This window comes from Numida meleagris, chromosome Z (genome assembly GCF_002078875.1).
Source record: "Numida meleagris isolate 19003 breed g44 Domestic line chromosome Z, NumMel1.0, whole genome shotgun sequence".
Lineage (NCBI taxonomy): Eukaryota > Metazoa > Chordata > Aves > Galliformes > Numididae > Numida > Numida meleagris.
The window spans coordinates 61,785,831-61,801,483 of NC_034438.1; the positions used below are offsets into that span (position 1 = coordinate 61,785,831).

Consider the following 15,653-nt stretch of genomic DNA (forward strand, 5'->3'; position numbering starts at 1 on the left):
CCCCACGTACACCTTCTTCTGCCTACCCACCCTCATTAGTTCAGGAGAATGGGGTCTGTCCACCTTGCTTTGGTTCTGGTGCTTCTTCATGGCCACTCTGCCCCTGCCACTTCAGGCACTGCTCCAGCACGGTCCCCACTGGCAGCAGCTCCCCCCGCCCTCCTGCCGCACCGCAGGCTGCTCTCCTCGGGCTGCAGCTCCGGCCCGGGGCTGCTCCTGCGGGGGTATCCACGAGCTGTGCCTCCCCCAGGCCGCATCCGCTGCTGCACCGGGGGCTCCTCCATGGCTGCATGGGGAGATCTGCTCCATGCAGTGCCCATGGGCTGCAGGAGGACAGCCTCCTCCACCACGGGCCTCTCCTGGGCTGCAGGGAGCTGCTGCTCCGTGCCTGGAGCTCCTGCTCTCTTCCTGTACTGCCCTCAGCGCATGCAGGGCCACTTCTCTCCCATTGCTTACCCCTCTCCCAGCTGCTGTCACACTGTGTTGTTTCCTCCCTTAACTCAGCTCTCCCAGAGCACACGCAGTGTCACTCACGGCTCAGTTCTGGCAGTGGCAGGTCCCTGTTGGAGCAGCTGGAGCTGCTCTGCTCTGACATGGAGCACTGCTGGGCTCTGCTCACACTGACCATCCCTGCAGCACCCCCACTAAATATCCTTGCCACATAAGGCCAGTATATGCATATGAGGGGTACAACTGTGCTATTTTTCTTTTGCCAGCTTTTTGCCAGCTATGTTGTGAATGGTTGTATTGTTAGGGGTCCAGGTATCTACGTTAAAGGCATTCATCATCTACTTCCTTGCTTGCATAGAAAAACGTCATACCTGTCAGCAGAGGCTGGGTGTGATCTGAAACTGATGGTGTTGGTCAGCCAGCATAGGAGAACGCATCTCTTTTCCTCCAGTGAAACAATCTCTCCATGTGTGGTGGCATACCTCAAATCCTTGTCACAGTGAGTGCACAAAATCTTTTCCAGAAGTTGCAGAAATATTCAGGAGTACATTGTACAACCGTACTCCTCTTTTAATCACTTCTGATCCATTTCTTACTAATAATGATTTGAATTGACAGGAATAGTTCATTTTTTTCCCTGAAGAGCCAGTTGACATACAAATGAACTCTTTGTAACCTAAAAAAGAGAGAAGAATTTACTTTTTAAGCTGTTTTCTATTTCTGCTTGTATTTCATATTGTCAGCCTTCAGATGCTTGAAAAGCATGTAGCACAGCGTGCTGAAGTACAGTGACCTACTGCTCTTTCACATTCAAATAAAGTAGCTCAGGCTATAGACCTTTAGAAAGGGAAGAGATTATACTTTTTTTTTTTTTAAGGCAGAAGGGGATTTATTATGATAGAAATTAATCCCTGAAGGCATTACTTGAGGACTGTATTCTAGCCCTGAAAGTAGGGACATACTTTTACAGTATTGTACTACTAGACTAAATCCAAAGCTTAAGATAGCTCTTTATCTTCACCCAGGATTAATGCTTCAGCACAGTCCTACAGTAGTATTCTAATGAAAATTCTCTGATTATAAAAATCTGGTTATGTTTTCATAATGCTATCCTAGATTTTAGAAAATCAGCTGGTGCATCTCTCTAGATTGCTAGACAAGAAAAACTCAAAAGAAAAATTTATGCCTACTTCACTCTAGTATTTTGCAGTCCCAATTCACAGATACAAGTTACAGGTACTGTTTCATTGTAGTGTGTATGCACAGTCTCTTGATCCCTGAGGCTTTCAGAAAAAGAAGCAACTACCTCGACTTCCATGAGGCCTGTGATAAAATCATGATTTTTTTTTTTTATGCTGAGATTTATGTTCTGTAGCTTTTTGCATCCAATTCAGATCTGGATATTTGGAGTTAGTGATACTGCTACTTTCCTTGCTATACTTTTTAGGAAAGACAGGCCAGCAAGATGAAGTGATGGATTTGCCCTTTATGTGAGGGAGCCACTTGAATGTATCAGACTCTGCCTAGGAATGAATGATGAGCAAATAGGAGCTTGGAGCTAAGAATTAGGGGGCAAGCTAATACAGATGACACCATTGTGGGTATGTACTACAGGCCATCTGATTAGGAGGAGGAAGTTGATGAGGGTTTCTACAAACAGCTGGAAGTAGCCACATGACCACAGGCACTGTTTCTCATGGGGGACTTCAATCATATTGATAATGTCTTGAAAAGCGAAACCACCAGGCATGCGCCGTTGAGGAAGTGGAAGATAACTCTGACAGAGGTGGTAGAGGAGCCAGTGAGGAGAGGTATGCTGTTGGACCTTGTTTGTAAGATCAAGGAGGAACCAGTTGGAATGTGAATGTTCGAGGCAGCCTTGGATGCAGTTACTGTGGGATAGTGGAATTCAGGATCTTACATGGAAGAAACAGGGCAATAAGTAGGATTGCAACACTGTATTTCAAGAGAGCCAGCTTTGACCTCTTCAAGGACCTACTCTGAGATACCCGTGGGTTAGAGTACTGAAAAGTAAGGGGGCCTAAGGGAGCTGGGTGACATTCAAGCACCACTTGCTCCAAGCTAAAGATTGGTGCATCCGTAAGATTTTGAAATCAGGCAAAGATGAGAGGAGAACCACATGGATGAGCAAGGAGGTCGTGGAAAAACTCAAATGGAAGAGGCTTATGGCATGTGGAAAAAGGGTCTGACCGCTTGGGAGAAATACGGGAATGTTGTCAGGACATGCAAGGATGTGTTGAGGAAGGCTAAGGTCCACTTGGAATTAAATTTGGTAAGGGAGGTCAAGGACAATAAGAATGACTTCTTTAAGTATATCAATAGCAAAAGTAAGAGTAGGGAAAAAGTGGGCCCACTGGTTAATGAAGTGGGTGTCCTGGTAACCATTCCTTCTCCACTGAATGCTTTCTTTGCTTCAGTCTTTACTGCTAAGACTGACCTTCAGACATCCCATACTGTCCAGAGAGCCTGGAAAAAGAGACTCCTCTGTTTGGTTGAGAAAGATTTGGTCAGAGATCATCTAGGCAAACTCAACACAAACATATCGATGAGCCCCGATGAGATGCACCGATAAGAGCTGAGGGAGCTGGCAGAAGTGCTTGCCAAACCATTCTGTACCATCTTCGAAAAGTCATGGAGAATGAGAGTGGTGCTTCTCATTTCCTCCAGGAAAAAATGGAGGAAAGCCAATGTCAGTCTAGTCTTCAAAAAGGGCAGGAAGAAAGACCTGGGAAATTACAGGCCAGTCAGCCTCACCTCTGTCCATGGAAAGGTGATGGGACAACTTATTCTGGATTTCATTTCCAAGTAAATGGAAGAGAAGAAGTGGCTAACTTGGATTCACCAAGGGAAAAATCGTGCTTGACCAACTTTCCACAATATCATAATTGGCTGGGTAGATGAGAGGAGAGCAGTGAATCTTGTGTACCTTGACTTCAGCAAGGCTTTTGGCACTGTTTCCCATAACGTCCCCATAGACAGGTTTAGGGAGTGTGGAATAGATGAGTGAGGTGGACTGAGAACTGGCTGACTGTCAAGAGTACAGAATGTTGTGATCCAGCAGCACAGAGTCTAGTTGGAGACCTGTAGCAAGCTGTGTTCTCCAGGGGTCAGTGCTGGGTCCAGTCTTGTTCACCATCTTCATCAGTGATCTGGATGAAGGGATAGAAGGTAACCCCAGCAAGTTTGCAGGTCATATAAAGCTGGGAGGAACGGCTGACACAGCTGGAAGGTTGTGCTGCCATTCAGCAAGACCTGAACAGGCTGGAGAGTTGGGACGGAGAGTTGAACTTTGTGGATTTCAACAAGGGTGAGTGTAGAGTCCTACACCCGGGGAGTAATAGCTTCATGCATCAGTACAAGTAAGGGACTGACCTGCTGGAAAGGAGCTCTGCAGAGAAGGATTTGGGTGTCGTGATAGACTGCAGGTTGACCATGCACCAGCAGTGTGCCTTTGTGGCCAGGGAGACATATGGTATCCTGAAATGTATTAAAAAAGACTGTGGCCAATAGGTTGAGGGAGGTTATCCCCCTTCACTCTGCTCCAGTGAGGCCACATCCGGTGTACTTAGTCCAGTTCTGGGCTCCTCAGTTCAAGAAAGACCGAGAACTACTGGATAGAGTCCAGCAGAGGACCAAAAAGATGATGAGAGGCCTGGAGCATCTCCTTTATGAGAAATGGCTGAGAGTCCTGGGACTACTCTGTTTGGAGAAGACTGAGGGGGAAATCTTACCAATGGTTATAAATATCAATGATTATAAGTATCTAAAGTGTGGGAGTCAAGTGAATGGGGCCAGCCTCTTTTCAGTGATGCCCAGTGACAGGACACAGAATGGAACACAGGGAGTTACATACGAACGTGAAGAAAAATTTATTTACGGTGAGGGTGACAGAGCACTGGAATTGAACACTTTCCTGCATAACCTACTGTGGGGAACTTGCCTTAGCAGGAGGTTGGAGTAGATGTTCTCCAGAGGTCGCTTCCAACCTCTATGATTCTGTGATTCTGATTCTGTGATAGCCAGTTATTCATTTTCTGAAACTATGCAAGCAATCTGCCATGTGTATTTAAGTTAGGAAGTTAGCCGAACCTTCTACCTGCATAATAACCAAATCAGCATAGAAAGCAGGCAGAATAGAAGCACATTAGCTACAGATATCTAGAAACTTTAATTTCTTTTTAAAATAATAAGAGATACAAGTTAATTACTCAGTTCTCTTTTTACCATAGGAAAAGCAAATTAGCTGCCTCACCATTGAATCTGAGTAGCAGTTTACAAGTTCCTTAAAAGAGCTGCAGAGCTCATCTGTTCTTATGTTCACATTTTGCATCTCTACACAGGTGTATCTTTAATATGATTTATTGTTCTACTTCTAAACAGTGGTTCAGCTGTGGGGAAATGGATTTGAACTTGAGCACTGTACAGATGATTCTGTAAATCAGAAAGCTATTAAAGCTTTTTTTTCTGAAAATTGATTTTAACGTGAATCTGCTAGTGGTAGCAAGTAGTTTCTCAATCTTCTTCTGAAGTTTAGTTGCTCTTTTGGGGTTCAAGACCAGGGCTTATTTGTACTATTCCTTGGACAAAATTTCTATTGACTGGGTTTTTTTCTGGGCTGTTTATTGTTTGGTGCCAACTGGAGATTTCTTCCTAGGAACAAGTTCTATTCTCATGAAAGAGAGCAGCTATTCATTTTATTTCTTTAGAGAGAGCTTTTAAAATAAGCTATATTTCATGCAGCAGTATAGAGAATTGAATAAAAATATAGCTCCTGTTTTAGGTAGGAAACAAGGGTCCGGTTCTTCCTATCAATGGTGTCAGCAAATGTGTCAGCTCTGTAGCACCCACTATGTAGCATACTGGTAAAGGATGGTGTACCTATCCAACAGCATCTGTGAGTAACACCCTGAGCTTGTAACATTCATTGCCTTTGCAACTGTTTACCTCCCAGTTTTGTCATGCCTTTTGTTTTGATGGGTATCTCCATCTCCATGGAATCCTGCAGTATTTATATGTTTACCTCAGTTTAAGTTTTTGTAAATCTCACTACTTCAATATGTAATACATACTAAATGCATTAATAGGTATATTTAATTTACAGGATGTCAAATAATAAATAAGAATGCTTTTTCATACACACTTTCTATTTCACAGAATGTGCAGTAATCTTAAATTACAGAAGAAAATGTTCCCAAACATGCTACCTTTCTTCTTCTTTCAATATTTTCCTTCCAGTTCTGAAGTCTTATGAGTCTGTAATTTTTTTAAGACATATTTTTTCATTTTTTCAAGCAGATGTTTCTTACAGTAGCACTTCTGCCAGAATCCATAACAGTTATCATTCTGTGTTTTAAAAGGTAGTTGAGGAAAATTATAATCATTTCAGGCTAATGAGTTTGTGAATGAGGTCTCAAATGCATCTCCTGTGCCTGATTCAAGACACTGTACCTGAGGTTTTGCCAGATAGTTGTGTCCCAGGAACAGACTAAGTGATTCTTTTTTCTTCTATTCATTTGCAGTCATTAGTGACCTATGATAGCAAATTGATTTGCAAGTAGTAATGGTAACTGATCTCTGTAATTTTACAGCAAAACAACTGAGTGCTTTACAAAGTAATGCATGCCTGTGGTTGTGGATGGTGCTTCTTGGTTTGCACAGTGCATCTTCTTTAGCCTTCATATCACAAAAATTGTATCCATAAACTCTGAATTTCTGTTCTTGTCAAGCATTGATGAGCTGACTGCTACCATCATGGTGTGCTGCATTACTTATACACAGCAGTTGAATTCCTTCTTTCAGGTTGTCCTTTGCTGTCAAGCAAAGTATTGCACTGTTCAGTAAAGCTTCATATAGCAGTTTATGGGGCCTTACAGGATCAAAAAGTACTCTGTATGAAAATGTAAAGTTTGTCAAATTCTTTGCAGTTGTTATTCCACCAGTGGATACCTGCTTGTGGAAAGGAGCAAATGTCATACATTCAGCATTTTGTTGAAAGAGTATGGCTTAAGAGTAGTTATGTGAAGATATGTCAGGGATTGGTATAGATTTACAGAGTGGTTCCTCGAGGAGGAGAGTTCTTCATTAAAATATGGATGTCAGGCATGTATGTATGTCCACCTTCATTTTATTCTTTCCATCTTGCTTTTTTATTCTTAACCAACAGTGTTTTCCAAAGACGGAATGGTCAAATGACTCTGAGATTATTTGCCTTAAGAAAGTTTTTGAAAAGTTGAAGATGTGAGAAAAAACTTAAAAACAAATCCTGAAAATGAATAATCTTCTCTCTTAAATATGTGTTTGCTCCTCAGTGCAGTGTGCCCTGAGATAATTTGGATTAGATTACTATTTTAACTCATCCCTGCTGGGTATCATGCAAAAAGGAGGAACTATACGTATACACCCATGTGTTTTATATACCTACATATAAAACATGAAGCTTCAAAGAAGAGTACCCTGGAAGAGGTAAATTCAAAGTGGTTGTGAGTTCTGGCAGTTTTGTGGAGAAGCAAGCAAGCTTATTTTCCGTAGTTCTGTTTTACACATCCTGCACCAAATCTCAAAAGTTTGACCTGGTTAGATTTTACAGTCTGAGAGATTCCCTGGGGTGAAATAATGGCAGCAATACTTGTAGAACGAATTTTGTATACACAATGTTGAGACATAACTTAATGCTTGAATTGCTGCATAATAGAAGGTGCATGTTTAACCAGACACAGAAAAATATGAATTTTTTACTTGACACCTGTATTCTTTATTGGACCCTTTTCAAAACACCTTTTTATAACGTATGCTGTGATTTGCTTTTCATGTTGGTTTTGGCTGTTTTTATTTTTAAATAGCAGTGTTCTGCATATCATGTCTTTTTAATTTATAGAATTGCATGCAAACAGCATATTCTCTTCCACTGTGGCAAGTCACTAGCTCGAAGTACAGTTACATAAGTATTGCTCTAAGGATATAATTCTTTCCTTGGGTTTATTTTATTCCCATTTACAGTGACTCTGTGGTTAAATTCTGCAAGTACTGTTGTGTTAAAGGCTGTGTCATGTGCAACACAGTACTTAAATGGTAACAAATCCCTTAATCAGTTTCTTAAAACAAAGTGCACACATACAGGCTTTTCTTCTTAAGTGCAGAGCCTTTAAAATCAAATCCTGTACATCAAAGTGAGTAGAATAACAAATTAGTGTTCAATATTTCAGCATAAATGGCCTCTCAAGAGGCATAAAATGTAAATTGAGGGGAATATTGTTGATTCAAAGGTGACATTTATTTTGTCCTGCTCAATTTCACAGGAATTAAGTCATAAATAAAAGTGCTAACATTTTAAGTGAGTTTTACTAATTTGAGTATGCAAGTTTGCAGAGACTTTATGTCTAGAATTACTAGAACTACAGAATCACTGCTTGTGTCTGTGCACTTGCTCAGACATACAATGCTTTGAAAGCATCATATTTGATGTCATGCTGGTTTTATCTCAGCTATGCCTGTCCAGAGTATGTGTTTTCCCTCTTTAGTGTTATGTGAATGATACAGGCTTGCAAAAATTGTTATTGTGTTTTTTTGTCTTTTTTGACAGTCTTTGCAGATGTTCTGACATTCCAGTGATTTTTTTCCAAAAGCTGTAGCAGTTGCAGGCTCATTACTTGTTAACACAACTATAAAACAACAAAAATGTAATAAACTAAACTTGTCTCACTCTAGACAAATGGTCATTTAAAGCAGTAACATGAAACAAAGGCACATGCCATTTGTAATCCTACTGTAAAATTGATTAGAAACAGTTAAGGTTTTTTTCTTGTACAGATACATTGATTGCTGATGTCATTGATAACTGGACCAAAAAGTTGAATGTTCTACTTCCCTGCGAGCATAGATATTAGATATTTTAGTGTCTTTGCAAGAGTTTTCAGACATGGGTGTTCACGAATTCTGAGTACAGATAGGACATCTTAGTCCTGATTTGACTATGATGGTTGTGAACCCTACTTGGTACCAGATCCTTCCACTGAAATAAAAAAAACCATGAGAAGTAGGAGACATAAGCAGTAAATGCAAACACTAGTAATAACACAATGTAACTGTAAAATTGATTAAAACTTAACAGAATTTTGCTGTAAAATATTCATTATGCATAGAGAGTTCAGAGTTCTTTGTTTGATGGTTACCTATGAATAAAGATGGAAATTGTTTCCACCAAAGTCAGGATTTATTCCAAAAATATTATTTATATCCAATTTTCTTTAGAGTGCTGCACTCATTTTATTTCTGTGATGTAATTTAATGACAACAACAAGTTCATACCAGTAACTGACAATAGAATTTGGGTCAAGGTGCTTGGGTGAGAAGAGCACTTAGTGCTGTTACTTCCAGAACATGGAAATAAATGACTGTTAGAGGATAACACCTGCTTTATTACCTCTAAACTGTAGGTAAGGTTAGTTCACTTCAGATTTAAAAAGCCCACACAAATTTTCAGAGAAATGGAAAGAACACAGCTAAACATAAACACTTTGTTGTAGTAGATTTCAAATTCTGGAACTACAGTGGAAAATTAACTACTTGTTTGGTTTGTCAATCAATATACAACATACAGATGAAAAAAGTACTTTATCTTTTTATCTTTCTTTTTCATGTTGCATAAATGAGATCAAGGGAACAAGAAGTCAGGAAAAAAAAATAAGAGAAGTGTTCCCTCTCATTTTAATGAGAATATCCATATGGATTAACATAACAAGTGTTTCCCTTCCCAGTGTTATTTAATTTATTTATTTAATTAAGGCCAGGGGAATACAGTTTTCAGAGCAGTCAGTTCATAGCGATTATTCTTGCGTGACCAGATGCCTAAGTCACATAAATTCTAAAACAAGCATCCATGGCAGACCAAATAATGAAATGAGCACTCAAGCTGAGAAGTCTTCACTTGTTTAAATTCAGAGAGGGAGAAAAATAATGTCTAGTTATATCTAGTCATATGAAGTAGAAGGGTGCCATTGACTCTTTTCAAATAGCTGTATGTCAACTTTAGCTGGACAATCTTCAAGATAAATATGTTAATACCAAGAAGATGAACACATGACAAATCACTGTGTAATTAAGGTCATTTAAACCTGACAGAAATTTGAAAAACTAACAGTCAATCAAAAAAACTAAGTATTTTTTTTTTTCCACGGATGTGCAGAATTTATAGAGAAAGTTTTGTACATCAGTTAAATTGTTTAAGTGATTGTTAGACTGAAATTCTCGCATGAGGCATTGATCTTCTGTCTGTGAGCCAGTGAGGCGTGGAAAATATTTTGGACCTCCTCACTATCACTGTAGTCCAAAACATATTAAAATGTTACTACTACTGACATAAACAAGTGGATTTTGTATATTTCATTCTACAATTGCATGGGAAAAGGCAAATTTTCAATTTCAAAAAGCATACAAAATAAGATACTACTTAGATTTTAATAATTGCCCATCTGTAGATGTTGCTCAAAGTTGCATTTGCAAAAATGTTGCAAAACAAGACTAGTACACAAATTGTTGGTATTTCTAAAAATGATACTGATCATATTGTGGAATAGCAACAGCAATATTCGAGAATAGAATGCGTTACCTGTAGAATGGTACAATTTTGTAATAAATAAAATCATATGGGAAAAAAACACATAAATTTGCATTTATGAGTAGCAGTGACTTTGAGTGACTCACAAATTTAGACACCATATAATTATACTTAGAACATCTGAAGTACCAGGTACTAGTATATTTTGGCAGAGTACATTTAAATGTTAGGAAATTCCCTTTTGGAGATCTGCTGCTAAGCCATGTGGTATGTATTCCTGTGGCAACTGAGGCATGGACTCTGTTGCTAGTGCAGGATGAAGACCCTTTATTGGACATGCTTACAACCTTTTATACCCGTGTAACAACCCCTTGGTCATGTGTCCCAAGGCCTTTTGTTAGTCGAAGTGGGGGATTAGTCTTTGTTTTCCCACATATTCCTATGGCTTATGTCATACTATGCCATGTTATATTGCAAAATTAATATACGGAGATAATAGATCTCACAAATCTGTCTTACAAGAGTAAGTGTGAGATAGTAAAAAAAAATCATCTAAATGTGTATTTTAATGTCTGAGAAAAAGTACAAAATTGAGTCTGCGCGAAAGGCATTCTTTGGGATTGTTTCCAATTATCTGACTGGGGACTGGACACAAAATTACCTTATTGTTCTCCTGGAATGGAAATGTAAAATGCATCATGTTTTGGTACCTGTGTTGCTGGAAAATAGAAGCTATCAACAAGGCTGTTCACTCACAAACGTTAGATGAGATCTCAAACTGACAAAACAAGTATTTCAGATATTTTCAGCTGATGTACATTTCTGGAACTGCAAGAGGCTATGGTTCTGTAAGGGTGTTTTATATTTCCTCATGAAGGCAGTTTCAAATACTGTTTGATAATGTATTGCACATACTAGTAGTATTGAAAACACATTCAAGTGCTGAGCATATGAAGCTGCCCTGTGATACATCTTCCGGAGTTTACATCTTTCTGCTGTTGATCACCTTGATGCTTATTGCCTTAGCAGGCTGTCTTCACCGAAAAACAATTAAATGATTAGCAAAACCTGCTAGTTTGGCCTTATTTAGGAAGATTAAAACTACCCACTGTGCCTGTGCTGATCACGTCCAAAGAAGTCTTGAAGCACAGCTAGTTCATATCATGGCATGGTTTTGAAGCAAAGCATAGCTTGCTTTGTAACTGATTCACTCTGACTCGGCAATCAGAACAAATGAGTCGTCAAAGAACTACATGAACTTCCTTGGGATGTAGAGGGGACTGTGGAGGAACACAGGGGGTGTGTGAATGCCCAAATCTTTGCTGTGGTGTTGATGGGTCACTGCGTGAAGTGAAAGCCTCTCTGGAAGCACAGTTCCACATGTAAAGCTCTGGATTAAACATCATCAATTGGGTGTAACCTTACTATTAGAATTAAGTTGCTCAAAATACTTCAGTGGCTTTACTTTCCACTGATGATCTTTATCCTGAAGTCACGTACAACTGGTCTTCCAGTGACTGATACAAAATCAACATAAAAGCATGCTGCTGGCCTAAATGCCTGGTCCGTGTTCAGCAGAAACACTGTGGCATGCGTGAGCCTTTTGCGTCCTACAGAGTGATTTAGGAGTCCATATGTCTGGAACAGATGATGATATATCCAAAGCCTGTGGTCTCCGTTCTGAATCATCAACAGTCTACCATACTTAGAAGCTGTGCGTAACTTTTGCAGAGTTTTGTATGAGAATCTTTTCTTCTCTTAACCCACAGGGGACTTGTGTGACTCCAGTCCCTGCAAAAATGGTGGCATCTGTCTGTCAGGGCTGAATGATGACTTCTACTCATGCGAGTGTCCTGAAGGCTTCACAGATCCTAACTGTTCTAGTATTGTGGAGGTTGGTAAGTGCAAACTTCAACTGATGGAATGGTATGAATACCTTGTTAGTCTCTGGCTAACCGACCAGTGATTTTGTCCACTCCATTTTGTATAGTGCTGTGGTTGTTCCACTGTTTGTTATTGTTGTCTCATAATTATTTCTGTGTCATAGATAACTATATTGTAAATAACAGGCTGTTAACGTGTATCTGATTAGTATATCTGCAAAATGTATTCACCCAGAAAAGTTCAGTTCTTTACCTCAAAAAGAGAAAAGATCATAATGGTAATTTAAAGGGACCAACATTTCTCAAAGATCACTCTAATTAGATATTTCTGTATACATTCTAGCTGATGTCAATGATCATTTAAAGTTTGGTTTCTAATAGTTTAATGGCTAGGTCCAGTCAGGAAAGAGCAATTAGTTGAAGAAGTTACAAAACAGTGTAGGAGAGATCGGTGTAACACATAGTAGCCACTTGTTTGAGTGTCAAAACAATCATCTAGCTGGAAGTTGCAGTTGATGATGAGCACTCAGAGTGCAAGTCAAATGTATTATGATGATGTGCTTATGAGTAAGAGCGAAAGTAAATATGAATGGTAGCTCCAAAACATCCAGCAGTTCAGGGCTCTGTTTTAAGAAAACCTCAAGGAAAAAAGTGAAAGTGCAAGGGAAAATACGATAGACAGCTCATTATGGAATCATTCTTAGTAGAGCTTAAGAACTGCAAGTTGGTCAGGCTCCTGTGTTTTCCTGAAGTAGCTGTAAATGTTCACAAAGCAGAGCAAAATATCAGACACTGCAGTTTATGTAGGCGTATTTTCTACATACATGTTTGGTGTAGTTGTGGGAGTTAGTGTAGAAAGGTAAAAAGGATGGAATGGAGTTACTGAAGAGATGGCATTGTCTATCATATTTGTTGTTATTAGGAAAATAACACTGCAGCTAGACTGGAGGCTATGTGGCAGTACTTCTTGTCTGAAGGTTTTGTGTGCCCTCTGTACATTTCTTTTGCTGACAGCCAAAGTATTTGAAAGCAGTACAACCCTTCAAGTATTCCACATCTTGTGTCAATGTTTGTAATTTATCAGTCGGGGTTACACTAACATGCTTTGGTTGTTGGCAGCTGAGTAGAGCTCACTCATTTTGTTTCTGTCAGCTGTCCTGTAGGACACCAACCTTGAGCAAAAAGGCAGCACCGACAGCTGAGAGCACTTACTGCTACAGATACATTCTTGAAACTATCAGAGCTAGACTCAGCACCTACCTAACACTGTGGCTTTCCTAAATATGTGCAGTTTTCATTTCATAATAAGTAAAGCTATACAAGTATATCCTGAAGACACTCTTCTAGAGATTAAGTATGTCCCTCTCTGTCATGAGATATGGCTTGCAGAACTCAGGTCAGGATCCCACATTTGTTTATCATTTCTAAAAGAGACGCTTCTAATGCTCTGGAAGAGACTCCTAAGTCTCCACAAAGCAATTTTAATTATGGAAGAGAGTGGGTTGAATATGGTTCCCCTGGACATAAGTTTCCTAGAAGCAAGTGTAATAGTTCCTCAGAGAGAATGACTAATCTACTGCAGTAGTCAGACACCTGTTGAACTTTGCTCTGTCTGAAAAGCATTGTCACAGTACCTGGTTATTACCTAACATTTGATTTGCTCAAGAATATCTTTTTTTTCCCTTGGTACAGCCACCAAGAAGCAGCCTTTGGTTCCTGTTTTCTACCCCTTTCCTGGCTGTGTTTATGCATGCTTGAAAGGTCTAAGTTTATCTTACAAATAAGTACTGCGCTGTCCATAAAATGGCAGTGAAATGGGTTTACTGCAGGAAAATTTGGGGATTATCATGCACTTTGTTGGCAGAAAGTTGCATTGCACATAATGGGAGGATGCCAATAGCAGATGAATCTGAGGTTTAAGTGTATTGTGATAATTGCCACTGTAATTTACTTCTACGTATTAACAGCTTTAAAAAAAAACACATATTCATAACTTAGTTCTACAAACACTTCAGACAAAATCTGAATTTGATAAACAGAGTAAAGCATAAGCAAATAGAGAGCTGTAGAGTATGTGGTAATAACAGTACTTATGCTGGCAGAATATTAGGTAGGTCACTCCAAAAGTAGTGCCTCCTGTTTATTTCCATGGTAACAACAACAGATACAAAGAGCACAATAACACTATTTGATAGAGCAAATTCTCAGATACAAGGTGTTATTTTTCAGCATAGTCACCTCCATTAACTATGCATTAGCTCTCCATCAACAGCAAGGGAGGTGATTATCTCCCTGTGCTCTGCCCTCGTGAGGCTGCATCTGGAGTACTACATCCAGGACTGGGGCCCCCAGCATGAGAAATATGTGGAAGTGTTGGAGTGGGTTGAGAAAATGCCACAAAGATGTTCAGAGGGCTGTAACACCACTCCTGTGATGACAGGCTGATGGAGCTGGGCTTGTTCAGTCTGGAGAAGAGAAGGCTGCAGAGAGACCTCATTATGACCTTCTAATATTTAAAGGGAGTATATAAAATTGGAAGGAAATCATCTTTGTATACGGAAAGAGGCTCAATTTTAAGCTAAAAGAGGGAACATTTAACACAGATGTCACAGGGAAATTTTTCACTGATAAGGTGCTGAGGTCCTGGCACAGGCTGACCAGAGAAGCTGTGGACGCCATCCCAGGAGGTGTTGAAGGTCAGGTTGCACGGGGCCCTGAGGAACCTGATTTAGTGCCTGATTTAGTGGTTGCCAACCACGCCCATGGCAAGGGGATTGGAACTAGATGATATTTGAGGTCCCAACCCAAGCCAGGCTGTGGTTCTATGATTTTTACCAGCAGTGAACAAGAGCCTTCATGCTGCACTCATGAAAATCTGCACCATTGGAAGTGATCTATGCACAGCTGCTATGACATCAACGTTGCTAGAATAATATTGCCCACACTGCCCATCTTTCACTGTCCTGAACATGTGGAAATTAGAAGGCCTTAAATGCAGACTATATAGTAGATGTAGTTGGACAGTCCAGCCAAGATTGGCAGTGTGCTTCACAGACTTCAGATTGGTATGGGCCCTGATATTATCCTGTTGCAAGAGAATTATTGTCTTTTTCCCTAGCCTGACTGTGGAATTTTGAGCCTTCAGCTCAATCAGCATCATGATGTGGTGGTCAGAGTTGATGGTTTGACCAGGTTCCAGGAAATCCAGAAGGATCACCCCTTTCCTATCCCAGAAAACAGTGCATATCACTTAACCCACTCAGGGCTGCATCTTTAGATTTGTCTTCAATTGGGAATTCACTTGTCACCGCTCTATGGGCTCTTGTTTTCACTCTAGCCCATAGTGCTGACACTATATCTCATAACTGGTAATGATGTCATCCAGGAAACTGTCACCTTCAGACTCCTATTTGTTCAGTAGTTCCTGACAAACTTGTACGCAGTGTTCTTCCTGTTCCTGTGTGAGTATTCATGGGACCCACCTGACTCAAACTTCATAATGTTCCGATGTTGCCCACCATCATTTCCATCACACTTAAGACAATATTCAGCTCCATACACAGTTCTGTTTGTAAACTACCAATTCATGAGGATGAGCTGATCAAGACGCTCTTTATTTTGTGGTGTGACAGCTGTGCATGGTTGTGCGGAACATAGCTTGTGTCTCACATTGCTGTCGTCACTGCTGAAACACACCACTCACCGCCTCACTGTGCTCACATCCACTGATTGGTGTCCACAAACAT

General features: G+C 40.1%; 1 protein-coding gene and 1 long non-coding RNA gene across 10 annotated transcripts in view; one reads left to right on the forward strand and one right to left on the reverse strand.

The window, feature by feature from the left end:
* The window catches only part of LOC110389522, a 34,160-nt gene extending 24,948 nt beyond the window's left edge, over positions 1–9,212 (reverse strand). Inside the window, exon 1 of the long non-coding RNA XR_002433276.1 lies at positions 457–9,212. This is a non-coding gene — a long non-coding RNA (uncharacterized LOC110389522). The remainder of the gene's footprint in view (positions 1–456) is intronic.
* Positions 1–15,653, forward strand: part of EDIL3 (EGF like repeats and discoidin domains 3) — a 273,821-nt gene that overhangs the window by 68,509 nt on the left and 189,659 nt on the right. For 8 of the 9 annotated variants that reach the window (XM_021380111.1, XM_021380103.1, XM_021380106.1 and 5 more), the window contains exon 2: positions 11,794–11,922. The exons of the other annotated variant lie outside the window; for it this stretch is intronic. In XM_021380111.1, the coding sequence (XP_021235786.1) occupies positions 11,794–11,922 (129 nt within the window). The remainder of the gene's footprint in view (positions 1–11,793; positions 11,923–15,653) is intronic. 9 annotated transcript variants of the gene reach the window in all.